This window comes from Hippocampus zosterae, chromosome 19 (genome assembly GCF_025434085.1).
Source record: "Hippocampus zosterae strain Florida chromosome 19, ASM2543408v3, whole genome shotgun sequence".
Taxonomy (NCBI): domain Eukaryota; kingdom Metazoa; phylum Chordata; class Actinopteri; order Syngnathiformes; family Syngnathidae; genus Hippocampus; species Hippocampus zosterae.
Window position 1 is genome coordinate 1,465,605 of NC_067469.1, and position 27,771 is coordinate 1,493,375.

Here is a 27,771-nt window from a genome sequence, read left to right on the forward strand (position 1 = left end):
ATAAATTAAGACAATCAATATAATAAAACAAACCATAGTATCTGGGGGGCGTGGCAGTTAAAGGGTTAACTCATGTATAATTTTGTGTTTGTATTGTAGTGCCCCGTGTGGTCAAAGTGTATACTACAGAATCCATCCATCTATTTTGGGGGGATGGATGGTCAATATTTCAAAGGAATTTATTTCGGAATCTGAAAGATGTTTTATTTTGAAAAAATACCGGATTCTCTGTTACATCCTGCTACGGAGCGCCGAATGTGACAGAAGAAAGAAGAAGACGACAACACTTGTGGGAAGGAGAGAATCACGAAGGAGGACTTGGAAACTGTATCTAAATTCAAACAGATTTAATGTCTTTGTATTTCAAGGCAATTTCAAAGTAAAATGACATTAAACTCGCCAACGGGTGAAAATGCTCCATGTTTCTTGTTTTCAGTTAGAGAGACCCCTGGCTAAAAAAAAGTTTTATCTCACAATCTTTGCAATGGGATGCAAAAGGTCCCCCCCATGTCACCTTAGGGGGCCCGTACGATTGAGTGGGCGCACGCCAAAAAGACATCCAACCTGCTGGGAAGAAGGACGCGGCTGTGTCAAGTCAGCAGAGACACTGTAGCTAAGCGGAAACTCTGCCCACCTTCTATCAAAATAATATAGGCTATGTGTGATTTTGAAAGTATTTTTCACGTTCTTTTTTTCATTTATATTATATTTTGCTTGATTTCATATATCCTTTATCAAATCTGAAAGTTGACAGTAAATTGCTCCCGAAGCTTCAAAATGCATTCCGGTATTCCGCCAATGCTTTTAATTTCTCAGTAATAACCGGAAGTTATGTTGGTATTCATCGTCGCTTGATGCTAGGCAGGGACCACAAAGGAGGAGGAGGAGGAGGGGGAAGACGGCAGTGTGGGTGAGGACAGTCGCGGGGTGGGGGGAGGACAGGAGGACAGGAGGGTGCGGGTTAGGGGGCCTCGGCACATTGTTGCCGAATCGAGGAGCGACGAGATCGTTCCACGTGAATTTTCATTCCAGTTGCCCGGTAAGATTGAACCATTTCAATGTTGCGTGCATCTGCGCGGTTTCTCGCGTCCGCTCCTGCTCGTGGCCCGCGATGGTTTATTGCGGCCAAATTACATTCAATTAATACACACCACCGGTATGGAGGTGGCTGCAAAAGGTTCACCGTGGATTACTCGGATTACAGAAAAAAAAATCTGGCATCATTTGCATCACGGATTGGATTGATAAATTTGTCTTGAGTTATCTGTTAGATGACGCGAATTGTGGACGAGAAGCGTGACGACGAACTTGTTCGTAAACGCCCTCACGTCATCATTTTAAAATCCGATAACCTTATTGTTGCCCAGGCAGGTCATGTGGTTTTTAGTGGGTAACAATCCACGTTGCATGTTTTTTTTTTTTGTACAAAAGGAGTATTTAGGCGCATAAACGTAAAGCTGTAAATATGCGATCTGTGTGTGAGTACAGTCACGTAGCTAACATGCAATAAATGACATCATACGAAAAATGTATTCAATCGTCAGGTCATAATAGAATCCGATGGTCATTCGTTACAGATGTCGAAAACCGCACGGAATGAAACCAACAATGTACGAGATTGAAATACGATGAACATTCCGTTTTAACCGCCCTTCTGGCTGTTACGATGTATTTTGAGTCTAAAATAAAATCACAATGTCGCTTATTGCAGATAAGCTTCAGTCATCATTCATCTTTTTCCAGAGCGTCCATGCCAGCTGGAGGACGCAGAGTCACACGAGTCATTCGGTCAAAGCGCAGCATCTTAAAGGACGGCGGCATCTCCGAGCCGACGCCGTCGCTGTGACTCACCCGCAATGGACGCGGAGGGCTTGAATCACGGCCGAGCGCGCCGCCGGAGCCTCGCCGACTTCTGCTGATCCGGAGCGAAAAGGGGATTGTTTCAACGGACGGTCCCGAGATCGCCGCCTCTTCCTCGTGTGTGGTCCGAGCTTCTCGGCGACCCCTGCGGCCCGAGCGGTCATGGGTCTCCTATGGGTGCCGTGGGTGTCCATGTTGACGGCGTGCGTCGCCATTCCCATGGACGCGGCGGCGGGGAGCCACAGCCTGTTTACCTGCGAGCCCATCACGCTGCGGATGTGCCAGGAGCTGCCCTACAACGCCACCTTCATGCCCAACGCGTTCAACCACTACGATCAGCAAACGGCCGCCCTGGCCATGGAGGTACGCCAAAGAAAGTCGTTTTCACGAAAAGGGCGGAACAAGGAAGGGGGGAAAAATAATTAGCGTTTGAAAATGACATTGTGGAACAATTTGTTTGAATGCTAATCGCTATTAAGGACAAAATTCAAGCGTGCAGCCCTCCGATTGTAATTGATAAAAATAGATAACTTTCATATGTCTGAAATTCATAATTTTCACTGCGAAATTAGGGTTTGTTTGGTTTTTTTTTAATGACTAGTATCTTGCCGATAGTAGGCAAGCCGCTCTCAAAGTGCTCGCCTACTTTCTTCCGGAGCCTGGAGTGCATTCCCAAAAACATGAAGAAGAAAACGAATTCGCGCCCCGGGAAAGCGAGAAGAGTGCATTATTAAACGGCAGTGAATCACACGGCCGCGTTAGTCCTAAAATAGTCGTCGGCGTTGTTTTTCGCCATCCGAAAAGGTGCTCCGGCGACATTTTTGAACTCCACGTTTGAAGCCGTTCGCTCCGTTTGACTGCGGCGCGAACGGCGCCGGCGTGCGCGCTGGCTTTCAATTTGTTTCCATCAATGGATTAAAGATGATAATCCACAATTTGTTGTTTTCTCTCTCCTCGGGATAATCCCTCCATTTCACAGCCATAGCGCAATCAAGGAGCAGATGCATTCCCTCATGAACTAAATCCCATATTTCAAGATCGCTGCTCCGATATTTTTTGAGCAACTCGTGAGCCCCGAACGACGACGTAAGCGTTTATTTCGGTTGATCACTCGGGCGCATCGCGACCCCTTCTCGGCCTCCCTTTCCCCAACGTCGGGCCTTGACCCCGCCTCCCCCCGGAGCACCGCGGCCGCGGCGTTGAAGCGTAGCGCTCCGCCGGCCATCTGTGCTCGCTTTGGCCGCTTCGGGAAGTCAAATCCAGCGTTATGTAACCCGCATGCTCATATTTGCGTTCGCCACTGGAAACGAGGAGAACCCCGGCATGCTCGCGCATCATTGAAATGCACGGCAACCCCACCCCCCCCACCCCCGCCCCAACGTATACCCTATGTTTTTTTTATTTTTGCGGCCTATGATATTTTTTTTAACAAATGTTTGTTGTTTCAGTACCGATTGCATGTGGGCTTTGACGGCGTTCACTTTGATTGGTCACGGATCCACAATTAAGTCTCTGTTAGAAGCCAGAAATGCGTTTGGAGGGGGGCATGGGGGGGGGGGGGATTACACGGAGACCAAACGGGTTCCAAATCGTGAGGACTGTTTGGCTCCAGATCCAGTTCCTGGGAGAATTCAAAGCCTTTAAGATGTTCGGGGCAGGCAAATGAGAATTGACGGATGATTTGCAATGGGAGGGAAGTTCCTCGGATAGCCGAGACAATGGCCATGAATGCCGCGCGCCGCAAAGAAAGCGGCAGTTGGACCGGAACCAACCAACGCCTGGCGTTCTTGCGGCTTTTCTGTCAACCCCTGAAACTGTTGTGGCGCTGGTGTATTTTCTTCGGAATTGTTGATGATCTTGATTTTTAAAATCCCTTTCTGACTGTCAATTGAATACATTCCAGGTTACAATCATGCACTTCCTCAGATGAAGAATTAGATTTTTGAATTGGTTCGGGGACGGCACCGTACTGGTTCCTCTATCTGTCTCCGTTTTCCATTTTTTGGGGGGGATTCCTTTTCGCCGGAGCCCGTCACCGTTGACCGGCGAATGACCTCGCAGCCAAAGTGGGCCAGCGGCCCCCGGGGCTGGGAAAGGGTTATTTCTGGGCCACAATGATGCCGTCTCCCAAGATAAGCGGCGGCGTGGCGGATTTGACTGGCATGTTGGAAAAAAGAGAAAAGAAAAGGGGGTCAAATCTCTTTTTTTGGGGGGGGAGAAGGATGCATGAGGACCGGCGTGGCTTCGTCACACTCGAGCGTCCTGGACATGCAGAACAGATGCTCTTACTGTAACAATGCCTTCCCGGTTTGCTCCGTGAGCATATTTTGTCTTTATTTTGGCCGCTACGCTCCGTTCCTCTTCCTGCTTGGACTCGGCCCTCTTCGGGGGGGCTCTACGCACCCTGCGCGGTTGAAATGAGTGTTTGCACTTTTTCACGCGTGAACATCGGCGCAACTACGGGGAGTTTGTGGGGGTCTTCCTCATCATTTCACGTGATAGACGGAAGGACGGCCGCTTGCTAGCTTGATGTAGCATTTGCCCGCACCAAGACAGGAAGCGGCCCCTTTGAAATCAAGTGCAGGGTCTGCGAAGGGGGCCGATTCGCGTCGCCGTTTTTCAACTGCTTCTTGTTCTTGCCGAGGCTCGAGCGAAGCCGCCCCCGCTCGTGTTTCCAGCACACTCGGTCGGACCCGCGTCATGTTACAAGTGTTGCCGGGAAGGGATCGCTTTGAACAGATGCTCCGCCCGTGCAGCGCCTGGCTAGTAAAGACGTATCCCCCCCCGATCTGAAAAAGGACACAACGCCGTCTGGTAAATCCAACCCGGCGTGACCTCGGCTTAAAAAGACCCCCTTGTTTTATTTAATGTCCAACAGGCTCTTTATTGGCTGCCGACTGAATGAGAAGCTCATCGAGCGAGCGAGGCGCCGCTTTACACGGCGAGGCCACGTTTGGAAACACTTTCTTGGCGGTGAATGACAAGAACGACTCTGTGGACCCATCGCTGTGCTCTCTCAACCCGCATTTGCCCCCCCCCACCCCCACCCCACGTCGATCTCTTTTGTCTGTCCCCTCCCCCTACGCAGGGCTCACCCGTTGCCCGGGAAACGGTCCCGATTGTGCTTATTAACAAAGGGAGCGGAGGCTTTTCTTGCCTCCCGGGAGGCGGTCCCCTCCGGGCCCACACCCTGACCTCCTCGAACCTTGCTTTACCCCCACCCCCCCCCACCTGCCTTAGTGATGCATCAATCGTTACCATGACGCCAAAGTTTGAAATTTCAAGAATGGAATGGCAGCAAAGGAGGGACAATGGGGTGATGGGGGGGCAGCATTGACGGGAAGAGAAATGACTGCCATTCCGCCCCCCCCCCCCCCCCCCCCCCCGCCTTTGGTAAAAGCTCAAATCAGGCCAAGCCGCCACGACCATCAGTCTTCGTTAAAAACCAAATTGCTTGAGCATTCACAAAGACATACGCTACCCGCATTTGAATGCACTTTATGGGATTAGGCAGTATTAATAATTGATCTTAATCATATTCAAATACGCTGCGTCATCAGTCGAGTGCTCGGGGGGGTGAATGGAAGGTCAAAGACGTTTCTTTTCAGTCCGCACAAGTCTAAGCTCGATGGTAAAAACGTTTTGGGGATTTTTTTTTTTCCTCTACATTTCTAATTATTATAAATGAGGATTAAAAAAAATGGCCATCACCTGTGCAAGTTGACACGGCCATTGCTCCTTAAGTGCTTTGATAATTGGACCAGCGGTTGGACAGCTGTTACCCGTGTAGCCATTAACATTCAATCCCCACGGCAACCCCCCCGCACCCCCACCTCCCTTGGAGCCCTATAGGCCAGATGTCTCATCCACGACGCGGGCCGCCTCCCAACCAGCCCCGCATGGTGGCTGCTGTTGATTCTTTTCATAAAATGGCCGTCGGCGTCGTGAAGATGTGGGGGGGGTGGGGGGGGGGGCGATGGGGGCTTAAAAATAGACAAAGAAGGTGAATAGGAAAAAGAATACAACGCAAGCTCTTTGGATGCACGCGCGTCATGGCGCCTTTTGTGCGTTCGAGCGCTGCGGAGGATTTCAATTCCGATATTTGGGATGGTCAACAAAACCATCCCAAAGATCAACATGCATTTTTTTTTTGCCCAGTCGTGGGGCCAGCATCGCCATCGGGGGTGCGGTGGGGGGGTAATAGCGGATTATTGAGACAGGGCCAGTGTTGTTTTTTACACACTCATCAAGTTCAACCGTCAGCCGACATGCTCCGTTGCTTCCTTTGTGCCTCTTTGGCCCACATTTCAGAACAGCATCAACACTTAACAACACACTTCCTGTATCTTTTGTACCCTCCCCCCTCCCCCCTCCATCCTCCTGCAGCCCTTCCACCCCATGGTCAACTTGCAGTGCTCCCCCGAGCTCAGGATGTTTCTGTGCGCTCTGTACGCGCCCGTCTGCAGCGAGTACGGCCGCGTGACCCAGCCCTGCCGCCGGCTGTGTTTGCGGGCCAAAAGCGACTGCTACAAACTCATGGACATGTTTGGCGTCGGCTGGCCCGAGGAGATGGACTGCAACAGGTTGGTGCCCGACCACTTCAAGTAACTGCGCCACCTGGCGTTGAAATGCCTGTCATTACAAGTCCAAATGAAACGAATGCAGTCGTTGACATCGAACCATAATTGTGTATCAACCTTTGGCGGGCCGGATTAAATAGACCAACGGGCCGAATTTGGCCCGCGGGCCGTAGTTTGCCCACCTCTGCTCCAAAGGATGCAACAGCGCGTTTGAGCGGCAAGACATTTCATTGGCTACGTCCATCCTGTCACCCGTCAGGTTTCCGGACTGCGACGAGCCCTACCCCCGCCCCGTCGACCTCCTCTTTGGCGAAGGCACGACCGAGCCCACCGTTCCCGTTCAGCGAGACTACGGATTCTGGTGCCCCCGAGAGCTGAAAATCGACCCGGAGCTGGGCTACTCCTTCATGGGGGTGCGCGACTGCTCGCCCCCTTGTCCCAACATGTACTTCACTCGCGAGGAACTGACCTTCGCACGCTACTTCATCGGCGTGGTGTCCATCGTGTGCCTCTCCGCCACCGTCTTCACCTTCCTGACTTTCCTCATCGACGTGTCGCGCTTCCGCTACCCGGAGCGACCCATCATCTTCTACGCGGTGTGTTACATGATGGTGTCGCTGGTGTTCTTCCTCGGTTTCCTGTTGGAGGACCGGGTGGCGTGTAACGCCGCCGTTCCCGGGAGGTTTCGGGCCTCCACGGTGACTCAAGGCTCCCACAATAAGGTGAGGGAGGCCGCACCCGCCGCGTCTCCGGCAAACTTTCCGGTCGTCTTTCCACCGACGTTGTTGTCGCTCCGTTTCAGGCCTGCACGCTCCTCTTCATGGTGCTGTATTTCTTCACGCTGGCGGGCAGCGTCTGGTGGGTCATCCTCACCGTCACGTGGTTCCTGGCCGCCGTTCCCAAGTGGGGCAGCGAGGCCATCGAGAAGAAGGCCCTCCTCTTCCACGCCTGCGCCTGGGGCGTCCCCGGCGCGCTCACCGTCAGCCTGCTCGCCATGAACAAGATCGAGGGAGACGGCGTTGGCGGCGTTTGCTTCGTGGGCCTCTACGACCTGCCGGCGCTGCGCTGGTTCTTGCTGGCTCCGCTGGGGCTGGACGTGGTGGTGAGCAAACGACGAGCCGACGTGGCCCGCGCCGGCGGCCGACTGACGAGGACTGACGAATCTCGCCCGCCTCGTCCCTATTCTGGCAAGGTGGGCGTGGCGCTCCTGCTCGCCGGGATCGCGGCTCTCAACCGCGTCCGCGTGGAGATCCCCCTGGAGAAGGAGAACCGGGAGAAACTGGTCAAGTTCATGATTCGCATCGGCGTGTTCTCCGTGCTCTACCTGGTGCCTCTGCTGAGCGTTCTGGCCTGCTACCTCTACGAGAACAGCCACAGGACCGCCTGGGAGACGACGTGGGTCCGGGAGAAGTGTCGCGACTACCATATTCCCTGCCCCTACCAGGTAACGCCGCAACACCGTCAACACTTTCTGTTGGGAAGGGGCTGGGGGGCTAAATGACAATAAGAAATGTATTGTGATTTTGGAATGAAGCTGGAACATAAAATGTTGAGAACTGTCGCTCACAAGGTCCATGCGGCGACATGGTGGACTCGACTGTAATCTGATGTGTAATCTGGGAATTTTGTTCAAAAGAGCAGCACTGTAATCCAGAGTGTTTGTTTGTCTAGTGGGTGGGGGTGGGGCGGGGTGGGGTGGGGGTTGTTGGGTTCAAGTCAGCTCTCATCGTTGCAGTTGCACACCCAACCCCCACTTTGTCGTCTTTATGAAATGACGCACATGTGCACGGTTGACGTCTCGGACTCTCAGCGCCTTTCTATATTTATCTTTTATCTAAACTTGCTCCGGGGCTATGACATCAGTTGGCCTGCGTGATGGCACACACACACACACACACACACACACACACACAAACACGCATACACACGCACGCACACACATTTTGAAATACGATGTATGAAGCAGTTGAAGGTGCTTTCGGCTCAATGCGGCACCTGGCGGCACCTGGCGAAACTTTGGCCTCTCGGGCCTCGTTTGCTCCTAATTTGGGTTCGAGGGACAAAATGACAATTCAAATTGAATCATTAGAATGATATTGGTTTGAATGATTCAATTAAGGGCAGTGGTTAGCACGTCGGCTTCACAGTGCAGAGGTACCGGGTTCGATTCCAGCTCCGGCCTCCCTGTGTGGAGTGCGTGGGTTTTCTCCGGGTGCTCCGGTTTCCTCCCACATTCCAAAAATATGCATGGCAGGCTGATTGGACGCTCTAAATTGTCCCTAGGTGTGAGTGTGAGTGCGAATGGTTGTTCGTCTCTGTGTGCCCTGCGATTGGCCGGCAACCGATTCAGGGTGTCCCCCGCCTACTGCCCGGAGACAGCTGGGATAGGCTCCAGCACCCCCCGCGACCCTAGTGAGGATCAAGCGGTTAGGGAGATGAATGAATGAATGAATGATTCAATTAAAAGCATAAATTGAATTGTCATACACTGAAATCAATCTGAATGTATTGTTACGTGAAATAATCCAACTTTGGATCAATGCCTCACCCCCACCCCACCCCCTTTTTTTCCCCATGTGTGTGTGTGTCGTGTGCAGGTGGAGCAGAGCAGTCGTCCTGACCTGTCCCTCTTCCTGATCAAGTACGTGATGATGCTGATCGTGGGGATCCCGTCTGTGTTCTGGGTGGGCAGCAAGAAGACCTGCTTCGAGTGGGCCAGCTTCTTCCACGGCAAGCGACGCAAAGAGTACGACGACACTGCAATGAGACACGTGGCACACGCGCACCGACATTTAAGGGGAGGGGGGGGGGGGCAAACGATGAATGGAATTGTAGTTCATTTCAATGGGAACCTTTGATTGTGACGTGTCGGTCTTCTGAATTGACGTGTTTTTGAGGCAGCTTGATTGTCAAAGCGGGTCTTTGTCCTCACTTGCCCCCCCGCACCCCCCCAACTCAAGAGTGTTCAGCCCGTCTCCCAGCGACTCATCCACTCACCCGTCTTTCCTCTCCCACCTCGCCCCCCACCCGTCCACCTTCCCGCTGTCCCTGCCCATCTCCCCCCTCTTCCCCTCCCCGGGCCCCTCGTCTCTCCTCAGCGCCATGGTTGACAGTCGGCAGGTCCCCCGGGAGCCCGACTTCGCCCGATTGCTCCTGAGGGACCCCCAGGAGCCCGTGGCCAGGAAGTCACGCGGCACGTCCACGCAGGGCACGTCCACGCACGCCTCCTCCACCCACTTAGCCATGCTGGACGAGCCCCCCAGCGGTAGCACCAGCCGGGCGGGCTCGCTGCGCAGCGGCCGCTCCAAGTTGAGCAGCTACCACGGCAGCCTGCGCCGCTCCCGAGATGGCGGGTGAGCTCCTCGCCCACCCGGTCTTCGCCCGAGTGTTGATTCCACCTTGTCAGCCGGCACTCTAACGGCTTTCCGTACTCTTCTTCTTCATGTCTTCCGTCATCTGCCATCGTCGCGGCGTCCTTCAGATACTCGGCCTCCGGCTTCCGAGCGTCCGACGACCGCGCCCCTTACGGCAGCATGCCCCAGCTGGACGATCCTTCCCGAACGAGACACTTGAGCGCGGATCAGCTGGACGGCCTGTCACGACACGGTTCCGCTCACTTGCTGGACATCCACTCGCGGCACGGCAGCGTCAGGGACCTCAGCTGCGTCCCCCAAGCTTCGCTGGTGTTCCCCGCAAACGGCATTCACAGGGTGCTGGAGGAAGACGCAGCATGAGACATTTTACTTACAATGTGCTCAATCCTTTTTTTTTTTTTTAATGCTTGGGGGCGGAGCAACGCCTTCCAGGTGCCAGACCTATTAGCCAAAATTAAGAACGGACTAGAAAAGGATTTTTGGTCTCAACACAATGTCCAATGGCTCACTGGCTACTTTTTGGATGCTTTTATTGCACCTTTTTAAGGTCCTGACGGTCTTTTAGCTCGCCCTTGTCCACTCGTTGGCCTTTTTTTTGGGTGTGTTTATCAGCAGGATGGACTGAAAGCTATTTGCTCGCCGGCTGCACATTCTGGTACGTTGGCTTGCTGAAATCCCTCCGTTCAGAATGTTTTCATGCTCGGTGAATGTGCTTGGGAAAGAATTCTTCAACCATGTGTATCTTCCAAAATAGGGGGGGAAAAAAGATGTTTCAGGTACAAGTATAACACAGAAACTGCTGTATGTTAGTATTTTGTGCATCATTTATAATTGGATGGGTGGGACATCAAATTAGTTCCACTTGTGGAATGACCCTTATCAAAAAAGTAGTCGGTAGCAAGAGATCTTTTTTCAAGTTTGATGAATAAAAAATAAAACAAAATAAACAATACTGAAAACTAGACATGTCACTTACCTTTATGGAATTGATTACATTAAAAGAATTTGAATTATGAAAATAAAACTATTGAAAACTACCACATATTTTACGACCCCCCCCCCCACACACACACACATTTACCCATCTACAAATAAAAGACTAAATAGGCCCCTGAGCACTAAAGTTTCCCCACCCTTGTTGACCAGAGCATTATTTGTCCTGGTGGTTCAAAACTGCATAAATGTACAAAATTCTCGTTTTTGATTTTTTTTTCCAATAAATGGAAAAGAAAGAACATGTTTTGCTAAAAAACACCCACGCACACACACACACACACACACACACACACGCGGTGCATTTGTAACAGCCCTCCGCTTTATTGAAATACATCGGAGTCAGGTTAATATGAGTTGTCCACAGAAGTGTGGCAGCCAGTTCCATACATTTTGTTTTGACCTTACACCTTAAATATTTTTGTGCAAAAAGAATCTACATCACCTGTAGTGGGTTATCCTCAGTAAAACGCCCAAACCGTTAAAAAAAAAACAAAAGAAAATCCAAAAGAAAACAAAACCAAAAAACAAATGATTACATCTATAACATGCAAAACTGTACAAATTATTACAAAGCAATCCTAAAAAAAAAAAAAACAACCAAAGTGTATTATGATATGAAAGCAAAATATAGAAGGTATTTTAGATAAGACCTCACTGAAATGCAAAGGCAATAGATTTTTTTTTCCTTACGTTTTTCTCTCCACAGCAGCCCGAAAACATTTTTCTTTTGAATCCACTCCTGCCATAAAAATCATATTGCTTCTAACCTTTTCCTGAGTTAGTCTTTCTTGTCGTCTGGATCGTTTTATTTCACCTGCACAGTGTACAACAACGGCCAATAAAAAAGGTCCTCCTCGCTTCTGAGATAATACATTCCACGTGCCGGGCGCTCAGGAGGTGCTTTCAATCAGAATCAAATCGGCTTGGTTAGTAAGTCAACCAAAAGAAAAACGCACACAGTGGAATAGTGTTTCCCCAAAAAAAAAAAAAAAAATGGAGAGGAATGACCACGTCATGTATTTTTGCTTCCCTGACAACCACACTTACAAAGTGACAGATTAGCACATTAGAAGCGCAGCGTCGTGTAGTGAATCGCCACAAGGTGGTGTCATGAGTGAGGACACCTCGCATCCGCCAGTAGAAGAAGCAAACGAAAATAAAATAACAGTCGGCGCTATGGGAAGCAGATTGGCTTGTGAGTGGGAGGCCAAAAAGGAGCTGCGAACTTTTCAACATAAAGCTCCCAACAGTGTCGACATTCTTTGCTTTTTTTTTTCTTTTTCCTTTTCTCATCGGGAATGAGCGGCTGATCCCAACAAACGCGAGCGATGGCTCGACTGAAAGTCTGGATGTTGCCCTCTTTTTTTTTTTCCTCCCCCATTTTTTTGGGGTAACCAAATAAAAGATCACGTGCACACTTCCCTTCGGTGCCTACGCGTGTTCATTCTGATTTTCGCTCAAATTCCAATCCATATTTATGGGAGGGGGGGGGGACAAGACGTCATAAAATAAGAAAATCTAAACGCAAATCGATAAAACAAAAGTTTTAAAATGGATTCCGTATGAATAAAAGCCCAAATCACTCGAGAATAAAATGGGAAAAATAATAGGATTATTTCCCCATGTAGTTCTCTATAGTATTTCCTTATCATATATTACTCTCTACTTGGAACCTATGTACATTATTGTAGTGGTTGGGCCGGGGGGAGGGGGGCAAGTGGACCCCCCTTTGAGGATGAGCGATGAGGTCGCCGGCTGTATTTTGGAAGGAAAACGGATTATAAAGTGACTGCACTTAGTGGGAAGTTTAGTGTTAGCAAAGTCGGCAGCTTGGTTGGGGAGGAGGGCGCAAGGGGGGGGGGCTTTTTGGGGGCCGCCGGCAAAACAAAGGCTTCTAGTCTAATATTGATAAATAAATTAAAATATTGTCCCCTATTACCCAAAAAGCTCCTATGTACAAATACAAATCTTTTTTTTCTTTCCTGTCTTTGCATCTGAATGAGGCAGGGAAGGGGGTGTCAGCATTTGACTCAGACGCCACTTCAACCCCAATAAACAACCGTTAAAGGGGGCGGGTGGGTTGGGTGGGTTGGGTGGGGGGGTCGCGAGGGAGGTAAAGTTGTGTTGGCATTGGTAGGGCGGGGGGAGTCGTGTGCTGTCACTGGACTGGCGGGCTGGTGGGGGTGCGGGCCGGGCCGGGCCGGGCCGGGCCGGCTCATGTGTCCCAGCCCATTCGGTCAGTGCTCTCCAAGGACAGCGACTTGGTCTTGTGAGGCGAGGCCGGACTGGGGGGGCTGCTGAAGGTGGAACTGTTGGAGGCCGTCGAGTGACGTGGGGAATCCGAGTCCTGCAAAAGAAAAGAGAAAGAAAGCGTTTCGATTTACTTTGCGATTCCTTCTGTTGCCGTGGTAACCGAGGATTGGTCATCACAATGACGCGTGATGGCAGGACATGGAGGAGACCCGAGTGACCCAGGTGTCGAGCTGAAACGCTTCGGTGAACACTGCGACAATTTCCCCCAGAATGTCCAAATGTGGCGCGCGGGTAACGTTTGGCAACGAGAACACACAAGTCGTTGACATTACCTTCATCTTACTAAGCAAGGTCCTTAAAGCCCTTTTCAGATCGGGGGTCTTCTCCGACGGCGAAACCGCCTGCCACTGCAGAGGAGAGTTGAGACTCAGGGCCGCACCCACAGACAGCATGCTGGGGTGGGGTGGGTGGGGGGCGGTTGGGGTTGAAGGTGCGCGAAAGGAGAGAAATGGGGCAAAATGGGATCGGGCGGCTTCCGGCGCTCAGTGGCCATGAGGGTGGTGACGCGGCGTTTGATCGAGGCGGGCGGGGGGGGGGGGGGGGGGGGGGGGGGGCGGAGGAATGGGGTGGGCTTGTTTAGTCGGGTGGCACACGTCACCCGTAACCAAACAACGACAGCGCTTCCTGTTCAATGCTATGCGGTCATGCGACGTGACATGACAAGACTTTCCTTTCACAGAACAGGAAGTAATCATGAAACCCAGCCGATGAAACAGCAACAGTCAAGATCGGAAAGAGCCGCTCAGGTGGGGGCTGCTGCAGAAATGTGACATTGCGGGGTGCCCACCAGTCAGCAAGTCGGAAGAGGAGGATGAGGATGTTTGTGGCGGATGGGAGAAGGAGGGGGTGGGGGTGTGCAACAACTATGATCACATGCAAAGACACAATGGTGTTGTTGGCTCGACTATCCGGGACTATTTCCCCCTTGACCTTTGCTCCACATGAAGGGCTAGGCACTGACCTCTCGGTCAAACTGAGAGAGGGGAGCTTCCCCGCAGTCCACGCCTCCGCCCGAGGACAGAGAGCTTTCCGAGGGCGACGTCATGGCTTGCCGCTTGGAGCTGTAGCTCCCGCCCGACAGTTCCCGGCGCAGGGCGCTGCCGTTCTGGGAAGACGAGCCTGTGGCGACATCAAGTCAGAAGGAATTCGGGCCCACCAGGCGGCGGCGGCGGCGGCGTGGCCCACTCACGTATGCCCAGTCCACTGCTGGCACTCATGGAGCGGCCCGGCTCGGCCTTGTTCTTGGTGATGGAAGGGATGCTGACCGAACCGCTGAAGCCCGCGCGGCTCTCTTGGAGGCGGACATTCTAAATTGAGCACACGCACAGAAAAAGCGGTGAGGCACCGGCAAAAGCCCGGGAAACTCGACAAATGTCCAAGACACTGAAGGTCGTGTGACGTTTGAATGCGTGAACAGATTTGTTTTGGAAAGCGTCGAGGGCGGGGCTTTGGGAAGGCCGTTCCAGAGGCTTGCTTTATCCATTCCAAAAGGAGCTCGGATGTTTGCCGAAGGACGAAATTGCATACGTGGTCGTCCTTCACCACCATGCTTGACGGTTGAAAGTCTCCCCTTGAGTCCTCATCATACTCCACATGGCTAAAAAGCTCCATCTTTGGCTCGTCTGATGAGAAATACTTTTGTCCAGAAGGCATTTGGCTTGTCCAGGTGGGCAGTCGCAAATTCCTGTCAGGCCGGAAGGTGTCATTTTGGAAGCGCGGGCCTTTTTCCTTGTTCAATCCAGTTTCTGCCATCACAACTCTTTGAGTTAAACTGTGGACAAAGGCGGTTGTGCCACGACATCCCAACTTTTTGTCCCCATCATCTGATAGTTTGGAGCTTCTCCTGATAAAGTGCTGATGCGTCCCAAATATAAGCTCAAGCAACATACCTACCAATGCGTAGGAGTCTTAAATATGCTTTTTAAAGGCTTTCCCACCTTGCACGAATCTGATCTGTGTAGTGGTCGATCGCAAGAATGATTCTTTGATATTGTGGACGGTGTCTGTGCATGTCAATTGGGCGTTTTGCAGCGGTGTGTTTGAATACCATGGGCAGGTCTTTGAGAATCTGGATCCCGTCCCCCGGTCCCATGTGGGCAACGTGGTTGAAGTTTGTGGGGTTGGAGATCAGCTTGTTCCTCATCTCTGGATCCCGCAGCATCTCTCTGCAGTCACAAAAACGTTTTTACCTCATGCGCAGTTCAATGTTTAGTTGGTAGCATCAAACTAATTTCAAATCAATAAGGCAGACTTGTGATTCACATCCTCTAAATCCATATGGTGGTCAATGAAATAACTCTGGGCACAGAATCCTCCTCCTCGGCATGCCTGTTTAAGTACCTCCTCTGCTGAAGTCGCTCTTCCTCCGGCACCCTGAAGGAGAAGCGTCTCTTATTGTTCATGCTGCGTACCATCTGCTTCCTGCTGTTGTCTGACGTCTCCGGGACGACCAGCTCGTCGCCTTCTGAAAGATCACAACAAAAGCCACGGGCATGTTTACATCGGTGACTACAAAGCACTTCTCACACACGCAAGTTAGCTAACAAACGTGATCAACGTTGCCACAGACGCATCTGGTGGCAGAAGAGCACGCGGGCTTTTACAAGGCTGTTACGACACCCGGTCAACAGTTAGCGTTCAATGTGTGAGACGAATGCTATGGAGAGAAGTCGTTTTGGGGGATTGTAGTTGGTCGTTTATCGCCACATTGTGTGGAGGACAACTCACCGGCTGTTTTGTTTCTAAAGTAGATGAGCCGCACTGTTTCCAAGCCCAGCAGGTTCAGGGAGCCATCGACATTCAAAGGTCGCACCTGTATTCAGACACGTGTACAACCGTTGATGGGCCATCATTCAATCATTGGATCAAGCCCAGGCAAGCGATTCCCCCTACAACTTCAAATGTTGTCCACAAGAGGGAGACAGAGGCTAGACTTTCACTGCAGGTCCAAGTGTACCGCTTCCAATTTACCGGACAATCGTATTCCGTGATCAGTTGATTTACATGGACATTAAACGTATAAAACCATCCGTAGGTGCACAACTAAAAGGATGTCAACATCGAGCAGCAACAACGTTTTTACGACACAGGTGGCCTGAATTGACGCCATTGTTTCAAAGGTTACTGCAGTGAGTGCGGCCCGCAATTGCTGTATTTTTCCAATTCATGAACCGGCACTCCTCGAATGTAACATATTTAGACCACATCAAATGGTCTGTGCTGTTACTGTCGTTTAAATGTACAACGACTATTTTTTTTTAAAAATGTGGTTTGTGCCCAATTTGTCCATTTGCGCTTCAATTTGCATTCACAGATATCTGATCCACATTCACATTCGGAAGAGGCCTGATGCTCATCAGATGATATTTTCTCCATCTTTACTCTGCCAAGATGCACATGCGAATTGTGTTACAGGAGCAGAATAAACTGACTTATGTACTTGAACCATGTGGCACAAATCCAACACAGTCGCTTCAGGTCTTGACACAGTTAAAGAGTTAGCCACAGACCTTCTTCAGCGGGATGGTCTGAATCCACTCCATGGTGTTGACATCAAACACATCAACTGCATTCTCACTGTACACCGACAGGTAAGGGGCATTGTAGCCTGAAGGGGGGAGGGAGAGGGTATTGGTTACACACTTCTATTAAGGCCACATTGATGTCCAGTTTCACGCTAAGAAAGCTTACAGGCGCTGTTTGGCACAGCGGGCCACATGAGCTCCTGCTGGCGTGACCTGCGACCTTGAGAGTCCACGTACACGCCGATGGCACTGAAGCACAGCAACAATTCCTTGCTCGAGATCTCCACGGCACAAAGGGCATCCAGGTTCTGCTGAGGGATAAATGCCAGGGTGTGATCCTCGGAATGAAGCAGGCTAACTGGATTCACGTCACCGTGGACACTGTGGAGGCGATCAGAGGAGGGTTTTTTTTTCAGTCACAATCCATAAAAATGAGGAGGCCAAACGCTCGCACGGTCAGCTGATCGAGTACCTGTAGCGAGTGAAGCCGGACTGGTAGCCCACATATAGCCGCTCATTGAGCAGACCCATCCATTGGACAAGCCCTGGAGCCTGCAGCTCCCGCAGCCGACGGTGGCGGGCTTTGCTCTTGTTCACCTGAAGTGGAAGGAGCACAGATTGGAAAAACTAAATTGGCATGAGCTGACGCCAAAAAGCGAGGAGGGGTCGCGTGAGGCCGGCACAAACCTCGTAACACATGATTTGCCTCTTCATGGCCACACAGAGACACGTGAGGGAGCCGTTTCGGACGGGCCCGGAGACAATGGTCTGACAGCCCTTTGTCTCGCCGAGCTTGTAGGACTCGATCTCGCGGCCATCCAGGGCCTGCGAGGGGAAGAGTCGGACGTGGCGGTTCCTTCCAGAGATGACGGCCAGCAGCTGCTCTTGGGGGATCAGGTCGATGTGGTGCACCTTCTTATTGTCGCCCACCCGAATGATTTCTGAAAGGAAGGATGCAGTGTGAGATGGGTCACCGAGAATGACGCGGGAAGCTCTTTGACATTCTATTTTGTCAAATAGTTTGACAAGGAGTGGCTCTCACCATCTTTGGTGACGTGGATGACAAAGAGGCCTTCTTCGTTGCCCAGGGCGACGCGCTCGTGATCTGAGGGAAAAGCAGAAAAATGGCTTTTTGAGAGCACATTGTTGGGAATTGTAGCATTGGTCTTGCCTATGAATCCAGCGTGGGGCCAGAGTTGATCCGTGTGCGGTGCGACGCCACTGAGGCAAATTAATTTGTGTATCGAATTCTCACCTATGATAGCAGCAGACTGTGTGGTCTTGATGAGCGGCAGTGTGCTGTCGTAGGCCTCCTTGGGGACGTAGACGAAGCGTTCCTTGAGCTTGTTCTTCTTGAGGATGCGGTGGAGCTCATTGAGAAGACCCACCCACTTGTTCCTCTCCTGGTCACTGTCAGCTAGAATCAAGATGGATGGCTTGTGGTTGCTGGAGGGGGAGAGCTGGGACGCCGTTACCTGTCGAGAGGACAGTGACGTCTGGTGAACATGGGCAAATAAGTAAGGCGTCTCTGGTTCTTTTACCGTCGCGGCCAAAAATCCCCACGGTGAAAAAGGCAAACGACAAATTCTATCAATCATCATTGAGGTTGGCTCCGGTCTCCTTAGACATCCAAAGAAATGATCATTGAACCTAATGTGGATGAGTGTAGATTTGTTGCAATATAAGCAGTGAACAGATGACGACAGGTGAGAAAAACCCACTCGGAATATGCAGGGGATGTCTTTGCGGCTGGCGTGAATGACGTCAGAGGCCAGAACAGGGCTGACGGAAAACTCTTCGTCCCTGGATGAAACAAAACAAGGATAGACGAGGTCAAACCTGCGGGAGCACATGCAATGCCAATCCTACGACTGTGGCAGAATCGTTTGCAAGTCGTCGGCTTCTGCTGCGTCGTAGTACCCGGCCAGCGGTGCACTTTCTTACCTCATGTCAATGACTTGGCTCACAATGACACTCGGCTGTGTTGTCTTTCCTTCGCCTAACTCGTAGAGAAAAAGTTTGAAGTCGCACACCACTGCCATGGCCCTCTGCCAGCCCTTCTTCACCCCGGTTGGTTTGGGCACCTATTACCCACAAAGCATCTTATTGTCATCTTGGCGTCAGGTAACTTGGACTAGAAATCGTCATTTTCCAGCTCGCTTACCCTCACGTGGCCTTCATACGCCGTACCAATACCCCTCTGAGGATCGATGCCGAGCGGTCCTTTGGTCTGATCCTGCGGGACGGGACATACTGCCGGAGCCTTGTCCGCACATGTTACGTGGCAGGAGAAGTTGCAAACTAGATGAGGAGAGAGCAGGAATCGGGTTAGAGATTTGGAGACTTTCCAAATCCACATCTGAGCACGATGCAGTGCAGTTCGACTAAACGACAAACGCAATCATGCGACTGTTACACGACGGCTTAAAAACGGAGCCTTCGTATTGCCCCCTATATAATGATTCCTCTATGCAGCAGTAGAACACTGATCCTGTGTTGGATCTCATAAGATGTCGCTCGATTGTGGTGGGTGAGGTTTTGGCTGAGTTAGCAACTTGAATTTGCAAAGCTCTTACCTTCACAGGTGCAACCTTGGCGTATGAGTCCCACCATGAGGGAAGTGCACTGGTTACATTTCGTGGGTGTGCTGAATGACTTGACTACAAATTGATGTGCTTTTGGCTGAAGGGAGGTGGGAGGGGGGTGTAGAGAAAGATGAGACGAAATCTAGTCTTGAACTTGATCATATAATCTGCAACCAACATCGAGAAAACTTGCTAACCTTTGGGGAGGAGCGACCGATGCTGCCATATCCTCCTGAGCGCATCGTGGAGGTCTGGACTGCTCGAGGAGAATGATCTATCAACTGAGGGGGGCACCAAAAGAAAGCAATGTGAAAAGTCAGAGAGATGTTATTGAAGACTAAGTTCAAGATGCAGGCAAATTCATTTTATTTTTTTTGTCCATATGCAATATGGATGAGAATTTTGTCACTGCAAAGTGAACCGTATGATTCAGATTCTCTCCAAATCTAGCCCGGGCCTCTTTTGTATGTGGATATAAATTGAATATGCATCCGATGTGTCTGCGGTATGAACAAATGCTCATCCGTACACATCCAAACTACTGGTATATGTCTTCAAAAGCCACACGGGAGCATTTTTGCGACTGTGCCAAATGACGTTTTTTTGGGTGAGCGTTGTATCTTACATTTCTCAATAATTGTGTTTGTGACAACTGGCATGGGCAAACCTGTCAGACAGTGTCGCCAGCGTGAGCGGAACACTTTCCCACACTGAGATGGTATGACAAGAATGTCGACGCATTCGAATTCGAGGCACAACGTGACAGAACGAACCAGTCACGCTTGCAAGTAATCATGAAATATGTCCATGTGAATATGTGTCCGCTGATACGAGCACAAAGAGTCACGATGGCTCACGCCGAGTGGGATAAGGAGCCGTCTCACCTCGATGGGCTCCATATCGCTGGCCATTGAGGGTGAACGCGAGCGGGACTTGAGGTGGGACTTCTGGTCATCTTCCCGGGATGGAGTGTTGGACGTTGTGAAATTATCCATTGAGTCCACCTGTTGAGAGGGATTCAACGAAATGATGAAGTAGAACGACAGAAATATAAAACTTGCAGATCACTGGAAGTTCACCAAAATGTGCCCTCTACATTTCTGGGGTAAAAAGTCAAGGTGTCAGATCATTTAAAGGAAAAGAAAAACAACAACAAAAATGCCACTCCAGTCACCGATGAGTAAGATTTTGTTAAAAACGTGATAAACGCCGCCTTCAATGTATATTGCAATGATCTATCAAGAGGAGAAAAAAATGAAAGCCCATGCTGATTGCCACCATACACCCGTTAACTGCATTGCAATTGCCAAAGCAAACAAAGGCCCATATCATGAAAATCCAACAACTCCAACATGCCTTTTGACACCACCCCCCCAAAAAAAGCATCCCATCCCCCGCCTTTGCCATGCAACGGTGATAGCAAACATACACAGACGGCACAACAATTGGAATGAATTACGCAGGCGAATTAACGAGAGCGGTTCACACAGTGTGGTGATGGTGCTTACACGTCTGCTAGCTGGGCCAACGGATGGCGAGCGCTTCAGCGGCAGAAGGGGAGGCGCGGCGCGGCGTGTGTGGCAGAGACAGAGAAGTGAGTGAATGTCAGAAACTTAAGGTCATCTAGGTGAGAAGCAAACACATCTAAACGTTTTGTTTCGTGCACTGGGGTTGGAACTGAGGAACAGTTCAGAAAGAGAACATACACAGACCGGTGAAGGGAAAAGCGGGGAAAGTCAGTTTGCACCACAGCGAATAATGACTAAAAATATCTATGACGGGAAAATGAGGCGGTTGACATTTGTCAAAAATTGCAGTGAACTCTCGGTGGTACAGTTCAAACCAATCGCAATCAGAAAGTCAGAGTGGGGCCACTCACAGAGCTCATTCACATAGAGAACTGACTCGTACTGCAAATGTCATCAATGACTACGAGGATTTCTGGGTGGAGTTGCATGTCTTCTACTGCGAGATACACTTTCAAACAAGCATGGATTTATATACACATCTACACCGCCCTTTTCACTCGTTAGGGTTGCACTGATGACACAAACAAAAACAACTTCCATCTAATTAAGGAAACTTACGTCTTCCCAAAACTCAATTAAAGAAGATGAAGAAGAGGAATAAGAGTCCTGATGTATGTAAAAACAAAAGCAAGGACAAACGATGTAACAATACAAAGAGATGGAAAAAAAAGAAAAAGGCAAGACTGTTAAAAAACTAAATGAAGCAAATTAAGAACGAAATGGTGGCCGTTGTTGACTCGCTACTGGATATTTTAAAATGAAATCTTCAACAAACATTGAGTAACGGTCACAGACATTGTCGCAAGCTGTAATTATGTTCCACGTGTGAGGCGACAAACACTCACATCGAACTGGTCAAGTGTTGAGGTGGGGGCATTGAGAAAAGCTAAGAAAGAATTCTGGGAATCCTGGTGCTTGACACCTAGGGACACACAGCAAAGAATACAATGTTGGTTGGGAAACTAATAAAGACACAGAGCAAATAATGCCATGTTGGTTCGGAAACTAGCAGAGTTCTGTTGAGGCACAGGACTGCTTGAATCTGATCCAACAATACAATTTGATCAATGTTGTGTGCCTTTAATTCCTGGCACAAAAACTAAAGGGACACTGCAAAAAGTGTGTTTTTTTCTCCCTTGGGGCGGATAAGCTTTAACTGCACTTCATAGCAACATACAGTATCTATTTTTGGGTTTTATTGACTTGTTTAGCTGAAAACATCATCATCATCTGCATCATATTGATAAATGCCTTTGTCATCATGACATCAAAGTCAGGTTGCTCTTTTTCGTAGCCCTAGTAAGCCATTGAAGAAGCAAATGCGTGACGACGTCTACGGGCACCTCGACGTAAGCGCAGCTCCTCGGTCTCTTTCTTCAGCCTGTCGATCTCGGCCAGGAGCTCCTGATTTCTGCTCTCGACGTCCTGCAGTTTACTGGTGAGAGTGTGGAAAGACAGGGCATAATTTCACAAGTTGTGTATTTCTAATGATAAATACTTCACGGAAACAAAAAACAAAAAAAGGCTATACCATTCTGTGGAGATGTTGTTCGCCTTGACCTTATTCAGCTCATCCTGAATGCTCTGTTTGGCCCGGATCTCAGCGTCTAAGGCGGACTGCAACTCTAAGCGGGCCGACATGTCCAACTTGGCAAAGCGACGCATCTTCCAAGGCATGTCCTGCCGCACCAGAGAAGGGGGGTAAAAACCTTTGGACGTGATATGACAATGTGACAACTGAGTGCGAGTGCTTTACCGTCGCTCTCGCTCCCAGACTGGTATTTCTCAGGCCCTCCAGCTCTTCCGTCATCTTTGTGGCCAAAGCCTGCAGATAGCCGCGTGCATCTTTCTCATCGCTCACCCTGCGGAAACCATGTTTCATTAGCCAAGCGATAAGCAAAATAAAGAGAGACATTTTTCATAATTTAGCTTGAAAATAGTCCGACTTCACTGCAAAATGACTTCACTCAAGTTGCCGTTCGGGCTTGTAAAAACACAGGCGGCAGCCCCGTTCTTTGTTATTGCACAGCTCTTTTGTTCAAGTCATATTTTTGTCCATTTTTCAGTTAGGCATGTCGACTAAAACTCACTGGGAACACCAAGAAAGCATAACAATGACAATACATCCACCGGAGGGCCATAAAAACTACCGGATTTGCAATGTAAATTCCAAACTTGCCCTTCAAATGTGCGAGCGTGTGCATGCGTGTGTGTGTGTGTGTGTGAGCACTATGCTAGGACTTGAGGCTCGTCCAACAGGGGGAGGCCAAGCAGCTGGCGAGGTGTCAGCTGCAAAGGGAAGCGATCTGAGCAGGAGGGAGGGTCAAACAGCTCAGGATCCTCAGAGGTATGCAAAAAATGCTGCATTAACACAGTGAGGTGGAAAACGATACGCTGCGAGGCACCGTGCACTTCATCAGTACAAAGTTCAAAAGTGCTTTGGGAAATTTCCCCACTCTGGCAATTTAAGGATCATATTGGTCAACAGCAAATTAGAGACGGTTTTGTGTTTCCCGAACGCATTTTTGTAGATGATGGGAAAAATAAGTCATTTTTTCCCTAGCACATGAGGATTTGAGATATTTTTAATTTAAAACAAATTCAAATATCGCTTTATCTCACCAATTGTTGTTCTTCACGAAATGTACCGACTGTTTGGCAAGCTCCCCACCCCCAGCCCATCTTTAAAGCTCATCTTAAAACTGATTTTTATTCTTTGGCTTTTAACTCAGCATGGGACTTGATTTTTAGTTTGACTGTTTTTGTGCTTTCTACTGTCTTTTTGCTCCATGTCTCCAGCGGTGGTCGTTTTAGAGTGCGCCATGAATTGAGTTGAGTAGAGCGGAGCTGACTGGTCTCTTTGGTTTGGCGATCTCAGACAACCACAGATACTACTGCCAGGTGTTGAGCAATCGGAAAAGTGAATTCCCGCTCAACTTTGGCTGGGGTGTGGGGGACGACGGCACCCACAAATGAGTCCACAAACTATTTTCTGTTTGCTTTTATTGTGAGTGACGTGGTCCAAAAAAAGGGGCCTTTGGTGCTCAATGAAAGTTGTCCCTCACTGGAACAAATGGCACCAAGTCACTTGTCTTGTGTTGTTTTAAGGAAACTATTGTGTGTAAGAGGTAGCCAATTAGAACTATAACGTGTTGAAATGGAGACTTGACAAAGCTTAGGAAGTTTTTTGGGGGTCCGCTGAACCTGTTAGCTGAGAACAAGAATCATTTCCTAGGTACAACAAAGTGTGTTTCTCTCACCACTGGATGATTTCCGTGATCTGGGCCTCCCAGTGAGCAACGCTCTCCTTTTTGTCAGCCAGCTCTCTCAACTCTTCCTCAAGCTGCCGATTGGAGACGCTCACCTTTTCAAACATGCTTGTTAGCTGAGGACATAAAAGCACGTGAAGTCAGATGCATCATTTCCAACCTCCCAATTTGTTTCAAAGCAAGAAAATCCCAACAGGCACAAAGGACGACCAAGCCTACTTGAAGATCATATTCACATATGACAAATCAAACTTCAAACAATGCACAAAACACAAGTGATTTAACACCGTGGTATATTGTTGAAGAACGATCCCGCTTCCTTTCATGTGTCTTGTGCAAGAGGATGTAACCATAGAGACACAACAAATCGCAAACTCTTCTATTGTTTCATCCAATGCCTCACCTAAGAGCACGTTTTATTGCCGTCAAAGTCTGTGAGGTAATGTTCAATCTAATACAGTTTAATGTCATACAGTTTGGCAGAGGCTTTCCAGGCTAGGGAGCGGCACCGTCTGAGGACAGTCGAGGTAACGAAGCCATGTCAAGGTTTGGAAAGAGCTCTCAGCCATAAAGGTGAACACATTTCCGGTTTTGCGCAGTAAATGTGATTTTACAGCTTGGCTGCAACATCCCCATGAAGATAAAAGTGTGCAAAAATGGTTGCGAAGACCAGGTTGTCCTGACTATCTGGTATTTTGACGCTTATAAATTTCAACTTTGTTTTGAACTACAGTCATCATTTTTATTGCCAATTGTAACCTTAGCCAGTCTCATCAGATTTCCGTCCAGATGTCAAAAATCCTCCCGCATGGAAGGTGTTGAAAGTGGAGCATTTTTGAACTCTGGAGAACCTTTTTCGAAATCGGCAGAATCCAGAGTGCCATTCCACTGCACAGCGTGGGAGGCGAAGGGATGCTTTTATGTGGGCTACTGACCAGAGATGTCTTTGGCATAGGGAGTGAGGTGAAAGAATGTGATGAAAACAGAAAGGTCACCTGAGGTTAGGGACTAATTTATTTGTGCCAGACACTGAGAGGAAATGGCTAAAGCGCAAGATAGACTTCAATTTATTATTATTATTATACAAGACCCCCCCCCCGCAATCGGTTGCATTTCTGAAATAGACCTTACCTTATCCAATTCGCTGGACAGCTTTTTATTTTCTTCAGTAAGCAGAACTCTTTCCCTTTCACACTTTTGCTTGTAATCCGTCTCAAACTCCTCCCGCTCACATTGACTGTTGAGCAGAATAAACAGTGATCAACTCGTGACAACTGGACAAACCTTGAAGAATATCCTGATCGTGTGAAGGGAATTCAGAAATTTGCTTCGAAGCACATTCTTTGAAGATTTCAAGATAATAATTGAAAATGCGCAAAGGCGGAGATCTCTCTTATACTCGAGTGTAGCGATATTAAAATGTTTTTCACAATTTCAATTAAAACATTTAAATGAGCATGTGTTACACATTTTGACCCGTGGGAAGGCTTGAAAGATCCTCTGTAGTGGTCCAAACATTTCTTCACTGTAGAACACTAAAACTGTGTGCGTCATTTACTTGGCACGCAATATTAACCAATTTAAAGTGGTGAGAATAGCTATATCCCCCATCCTGTCGAAGAAAGCCTTTGGCATCATAATAAACTTTCTCTTTTGTGTCTCTAATTTAAGGATGACTTTTTTTCCAGTGACCGTAACCTGATTCTTAAAATATTGGGAAGCCTTTTTGAGGGGCTAAAAGTGGCAAAACTAGTGATGAAAAGCCTAGAAATAATTGAGCAACTGCCACATCCGGACATTGACATGTTAAATTAAACATGGCAGGTGAAGTCGAACATTTTACATTCATGGAGGACAGTTTTTGACCCACTTTCACTGACATAATGAACCCACGACGAAGGATGGATGTCGTGTCCTCTGGATTCAAAGGACCACTTGGACTTATCAGTGCAAAGTTCACAAGCATGCAACATGTTCATAGAGGTGAAGAATGAGACCCCTACAACTTGGTATGATCCTCATCCTGACAAATGGTTCGCAACAAACCAAATGAGAACGTCTATTATAAGACACATGACGTAATCGCTGGACATTTCAAATCAATCTCCACAGATTTCACTCTCCCTTGCATGTGTGCGAGTCGTTTGTGTGATGTACTCCATGACTCTGTGATTCGAAAAGTATAACACATTGAAATTAAATCAATGCATTTACTAGACACAGGATGTAAGTAAGTATTTGGAAAGATCACCGAGAGACAACATATACAGCGCTGAAAAACCAATACACCTTCACAGCATTCAAAATGCGGCCATAACATGTTACAATGTCACTTAAATCGAGAGGTAATGAACGAAGGCAAAGAGAGTAACTACGAAAAATAAAAAGATGAAACACCTCTCTCTGCGAGTCTTCTCGAGCTTGTCTTTGAGCACGAGGATCTCCTTTTGCAGGCTGAGATGCTGGCTTTCGGCGTCACGCAGGTCCTTGCGCAAAGTCTTCAACTCTGTGCCGTGTTGTTCGTCTCGACGTGACAGTTCCTCCTCGTGGAGGTGGGTCTTCTGCAGGTCACCCCGCAGACGCCCCATCTCCTGGGATTGGTCGGACGGGGTGGCGAGAGCAAACGACCCAACTTGTTTTACCTGGAAAAGACGGAGCAACGAATAAGACAATGGAGTACAAACAATCTGAGATGAGTTGGGAAACTGTGACCGTGACACGGCAGCTAACTAACTCGTCAATGACATGTTCACGTGTGGTGAAGCATTCTCGGAACGACTTCAAGCTTTCAAAGCGCTATTGTGAGCTTTACCCATTTGCATTCCATACGAAAGATTTCAGCGATTGGGTGGGTTATTGTTTTCAAAGGAATCAAGCTTTTTTCAATGTCGCCTACATCATGATGCATTATGCCTTACTTTGCAAATAATAGCCAAATAAACTTGTGAGGACAGGCTGCTTACCGCTTGTATCATGCAATGGAAAATAGAAAACATGACCGGAAGGGGGCTGGGATTTTAAGGAATGATGGAACACAATGCACAATGATGGTCTTGTGAGCATATGGACGCGCAGATGTGTGATAGATGATTTTTATCGCCATTACCTTCAGCCTTTCCAGCTCCCCCTCCAGCTGCCGGGTGTACTGCTCATTACGTTCTTTCAGCTTCCTCTCTTTCAGCGCCTCGGCTATGCGCTCGTCCATCTGAGTCTCCATCTGTTGATATGGTTCAACATGAATTTCTGTCAATGGTTTTAAAAAGTACGATATTTCTGACACAATCTACACAAATATTAGGACACAAAATCTACTTCTATCTTTTCGGAATTTACAACGATTCTTAAATTGACTCAAATGAATTATGAGGGAATTGTGCACCAATCAGGGTAAAGGGAAGATGTGGAGGTGCCATCAAGCACACAAAGTCTCCTCTACCTCTTTCCTGGCCTTCTCCGTCTTTCGCAGCTCAAGGCGCAGAGCCTCAAATTTCTGATTTTGACTCTCCATTTCCTCCACCTTGTCACGCAGCTGTCGAGACAGTTGCTGCTTTTCCGATCTGTGGGTTTGGTCAGATTATGTAGTCAGTAACATACCTAGGTAGCATGCCATGTACAGAAGAACTGAAACAGATTTTTCCATTTTCTATTTTCACACGGCCCTGCTGTATGTTGACACTTGACAATATGGACGGCAGTAGCGTAATTTCCACTTCAAGAGTTGTGTCATTTTCCATTCGGTGG

The 27,771-nt window shown here is 48.9% G+C and overlaps 2 protein-coding genes across 4 annotated transcripts in view; one reads left to right on the forward strand and one right to left on the reverse strand.

Moving 5' to 3' along the window:
- Window positions 1-875: 875 nt before the first annotated feature.
- On the forward strand, window positions 876-11,339 carry fzd3a (frizzled class receptor 3a). The gene is made up of 9 exons (XM_052053476.1): window positions 876-1,039; window positions 1,744-2,223; window positions 6,247-6,443; window positions 6,700-7,162; window positions 7,243-7,542; window positions 7,633-7,884; window positions 9,038-9,186; window positions 9,539-9,793; window positions 9,922-11,339. Exons 2-9 carry the CDS (start codon window positions 2,023-2,025, stop codon window positions 10,172-10,174), a joined length of 2,070 nt encoding a protein of 689 aa, XP_051909436.1. The 5' UTR covers window positions 876-1,039; window positions 1,744-2,022; the 3' UTR covers window positions 10,175-11,339.
- The window catches only part of cdc42bpab (CDC42 binding protein kinase alpha (DMPK-like) b), a 43,284-nt gene continuing 26,620 nt past the window's right edge, over window positions 11,108-27,771 (reverse strand). The window contains exons 15-43 of one of the 3 annotated variants that reach the window (XM_052053473.1): window positions 27,467-27,587; window positions 27,137-27,247; window positions 26,428-26,672; window positions 25,162-25,267; window positions 24,022-24,146; window positions 22,518-22,623; window positions 22,293-22,441; window positions 22,105-22,196; window positions 21,607-21,683; window positions 20,741-20,773; window positions 20,117-20,236; window positions 19,430-19,513; window positions 19,224-19,329; window positions 18,812-18,948; window positions 18,592-18,731; window positions 18,369-18,450; window positions 17,903-18,122; window positions 17,690-17,752; window positions 17,335-17,588; window positions 17,120-17,244; window positions 16,814-17,028; window positions 16,633-16,730; window positions 15,851-15,935; window positions 15,464-15,587; window positions 15,171-15,288; window positions 14,313-14,430; window positions 14,085-14,242; window positions 13,396-13,470; window positions 11,108-13,157 (exon numbers count right to left, since the gene is read on the reverse strand). In XM_052053473.1, the coding sequence (XP_051909433.1) occupies window positions 13,026-13,157; window positions 13,396-13,470; window positions 14,085-14,242; window positions 14,313-14,430; window positions 15,171-15,288; window positions 15,464-15,587; window positions 15,851-15,935; window positions 16,633-16,730; window positions 16,814-17,028; window positions 17,120-17,244; window positions 17,335-17,588; window positions 17,690-17,752; window positions 17,903-18,122; window positions 18,369-18,450; window positions 18,592-18,731; window positions 18,812-18,948; window positions 19,224-19,329; window positions 19,430-19,513; window positions 20,117-20,236; window positions 20,741-20,773; window positions 21,607-21,683; window positions 22,105-22,196; window positions 22,293-22,441; window positions 22,518-22,623; window positions 24,022-24,146; window positions 25,162-25,267; window positions 26,428-26,672; window positions 27,137-27,247; window positions 27,467-27,587 (3,619 nt within the window). In that variant the 3' untranslated portion in view covers window positions 11,108-13,025. The remainder of the gene's footprint in view (window positions 13,158-13,395; window positions 13,471-14,084; window positions 14,243-14,312; window positions 14,431-15,170; window positions 15,289-15,463; window positions 15,588-15,850; window positions 15,936-16,632; window positions 16,731-16,813; window positions 17,029-17,119; window positions 17,245-17,334; window positions 17,589-17,689; window positions 17,753-17,902; window positions 18,123-18,368; window positions 18,451-18,591; window positions 18,732-18,811; window positions 18,949-19,223; window positions 19,330-19,429; window positions 19,514-20,116; window positions 20,237-20,740; window positions 20,774-21,606; window positions 21,684-22,104; window positions 22,197-22,292; window positions 22,442-22,517; window positions 22,624-24,021; window positions 24,147-25,161; window positions 25,268-26,427; window positions 26,673-27,136; window positions 27,248-27,466; window positions 27,588-27,771) is intronic. The other 2 variants (XM_052053475.1, XM_052053474.1) reach the window with 2 other exon arrangements.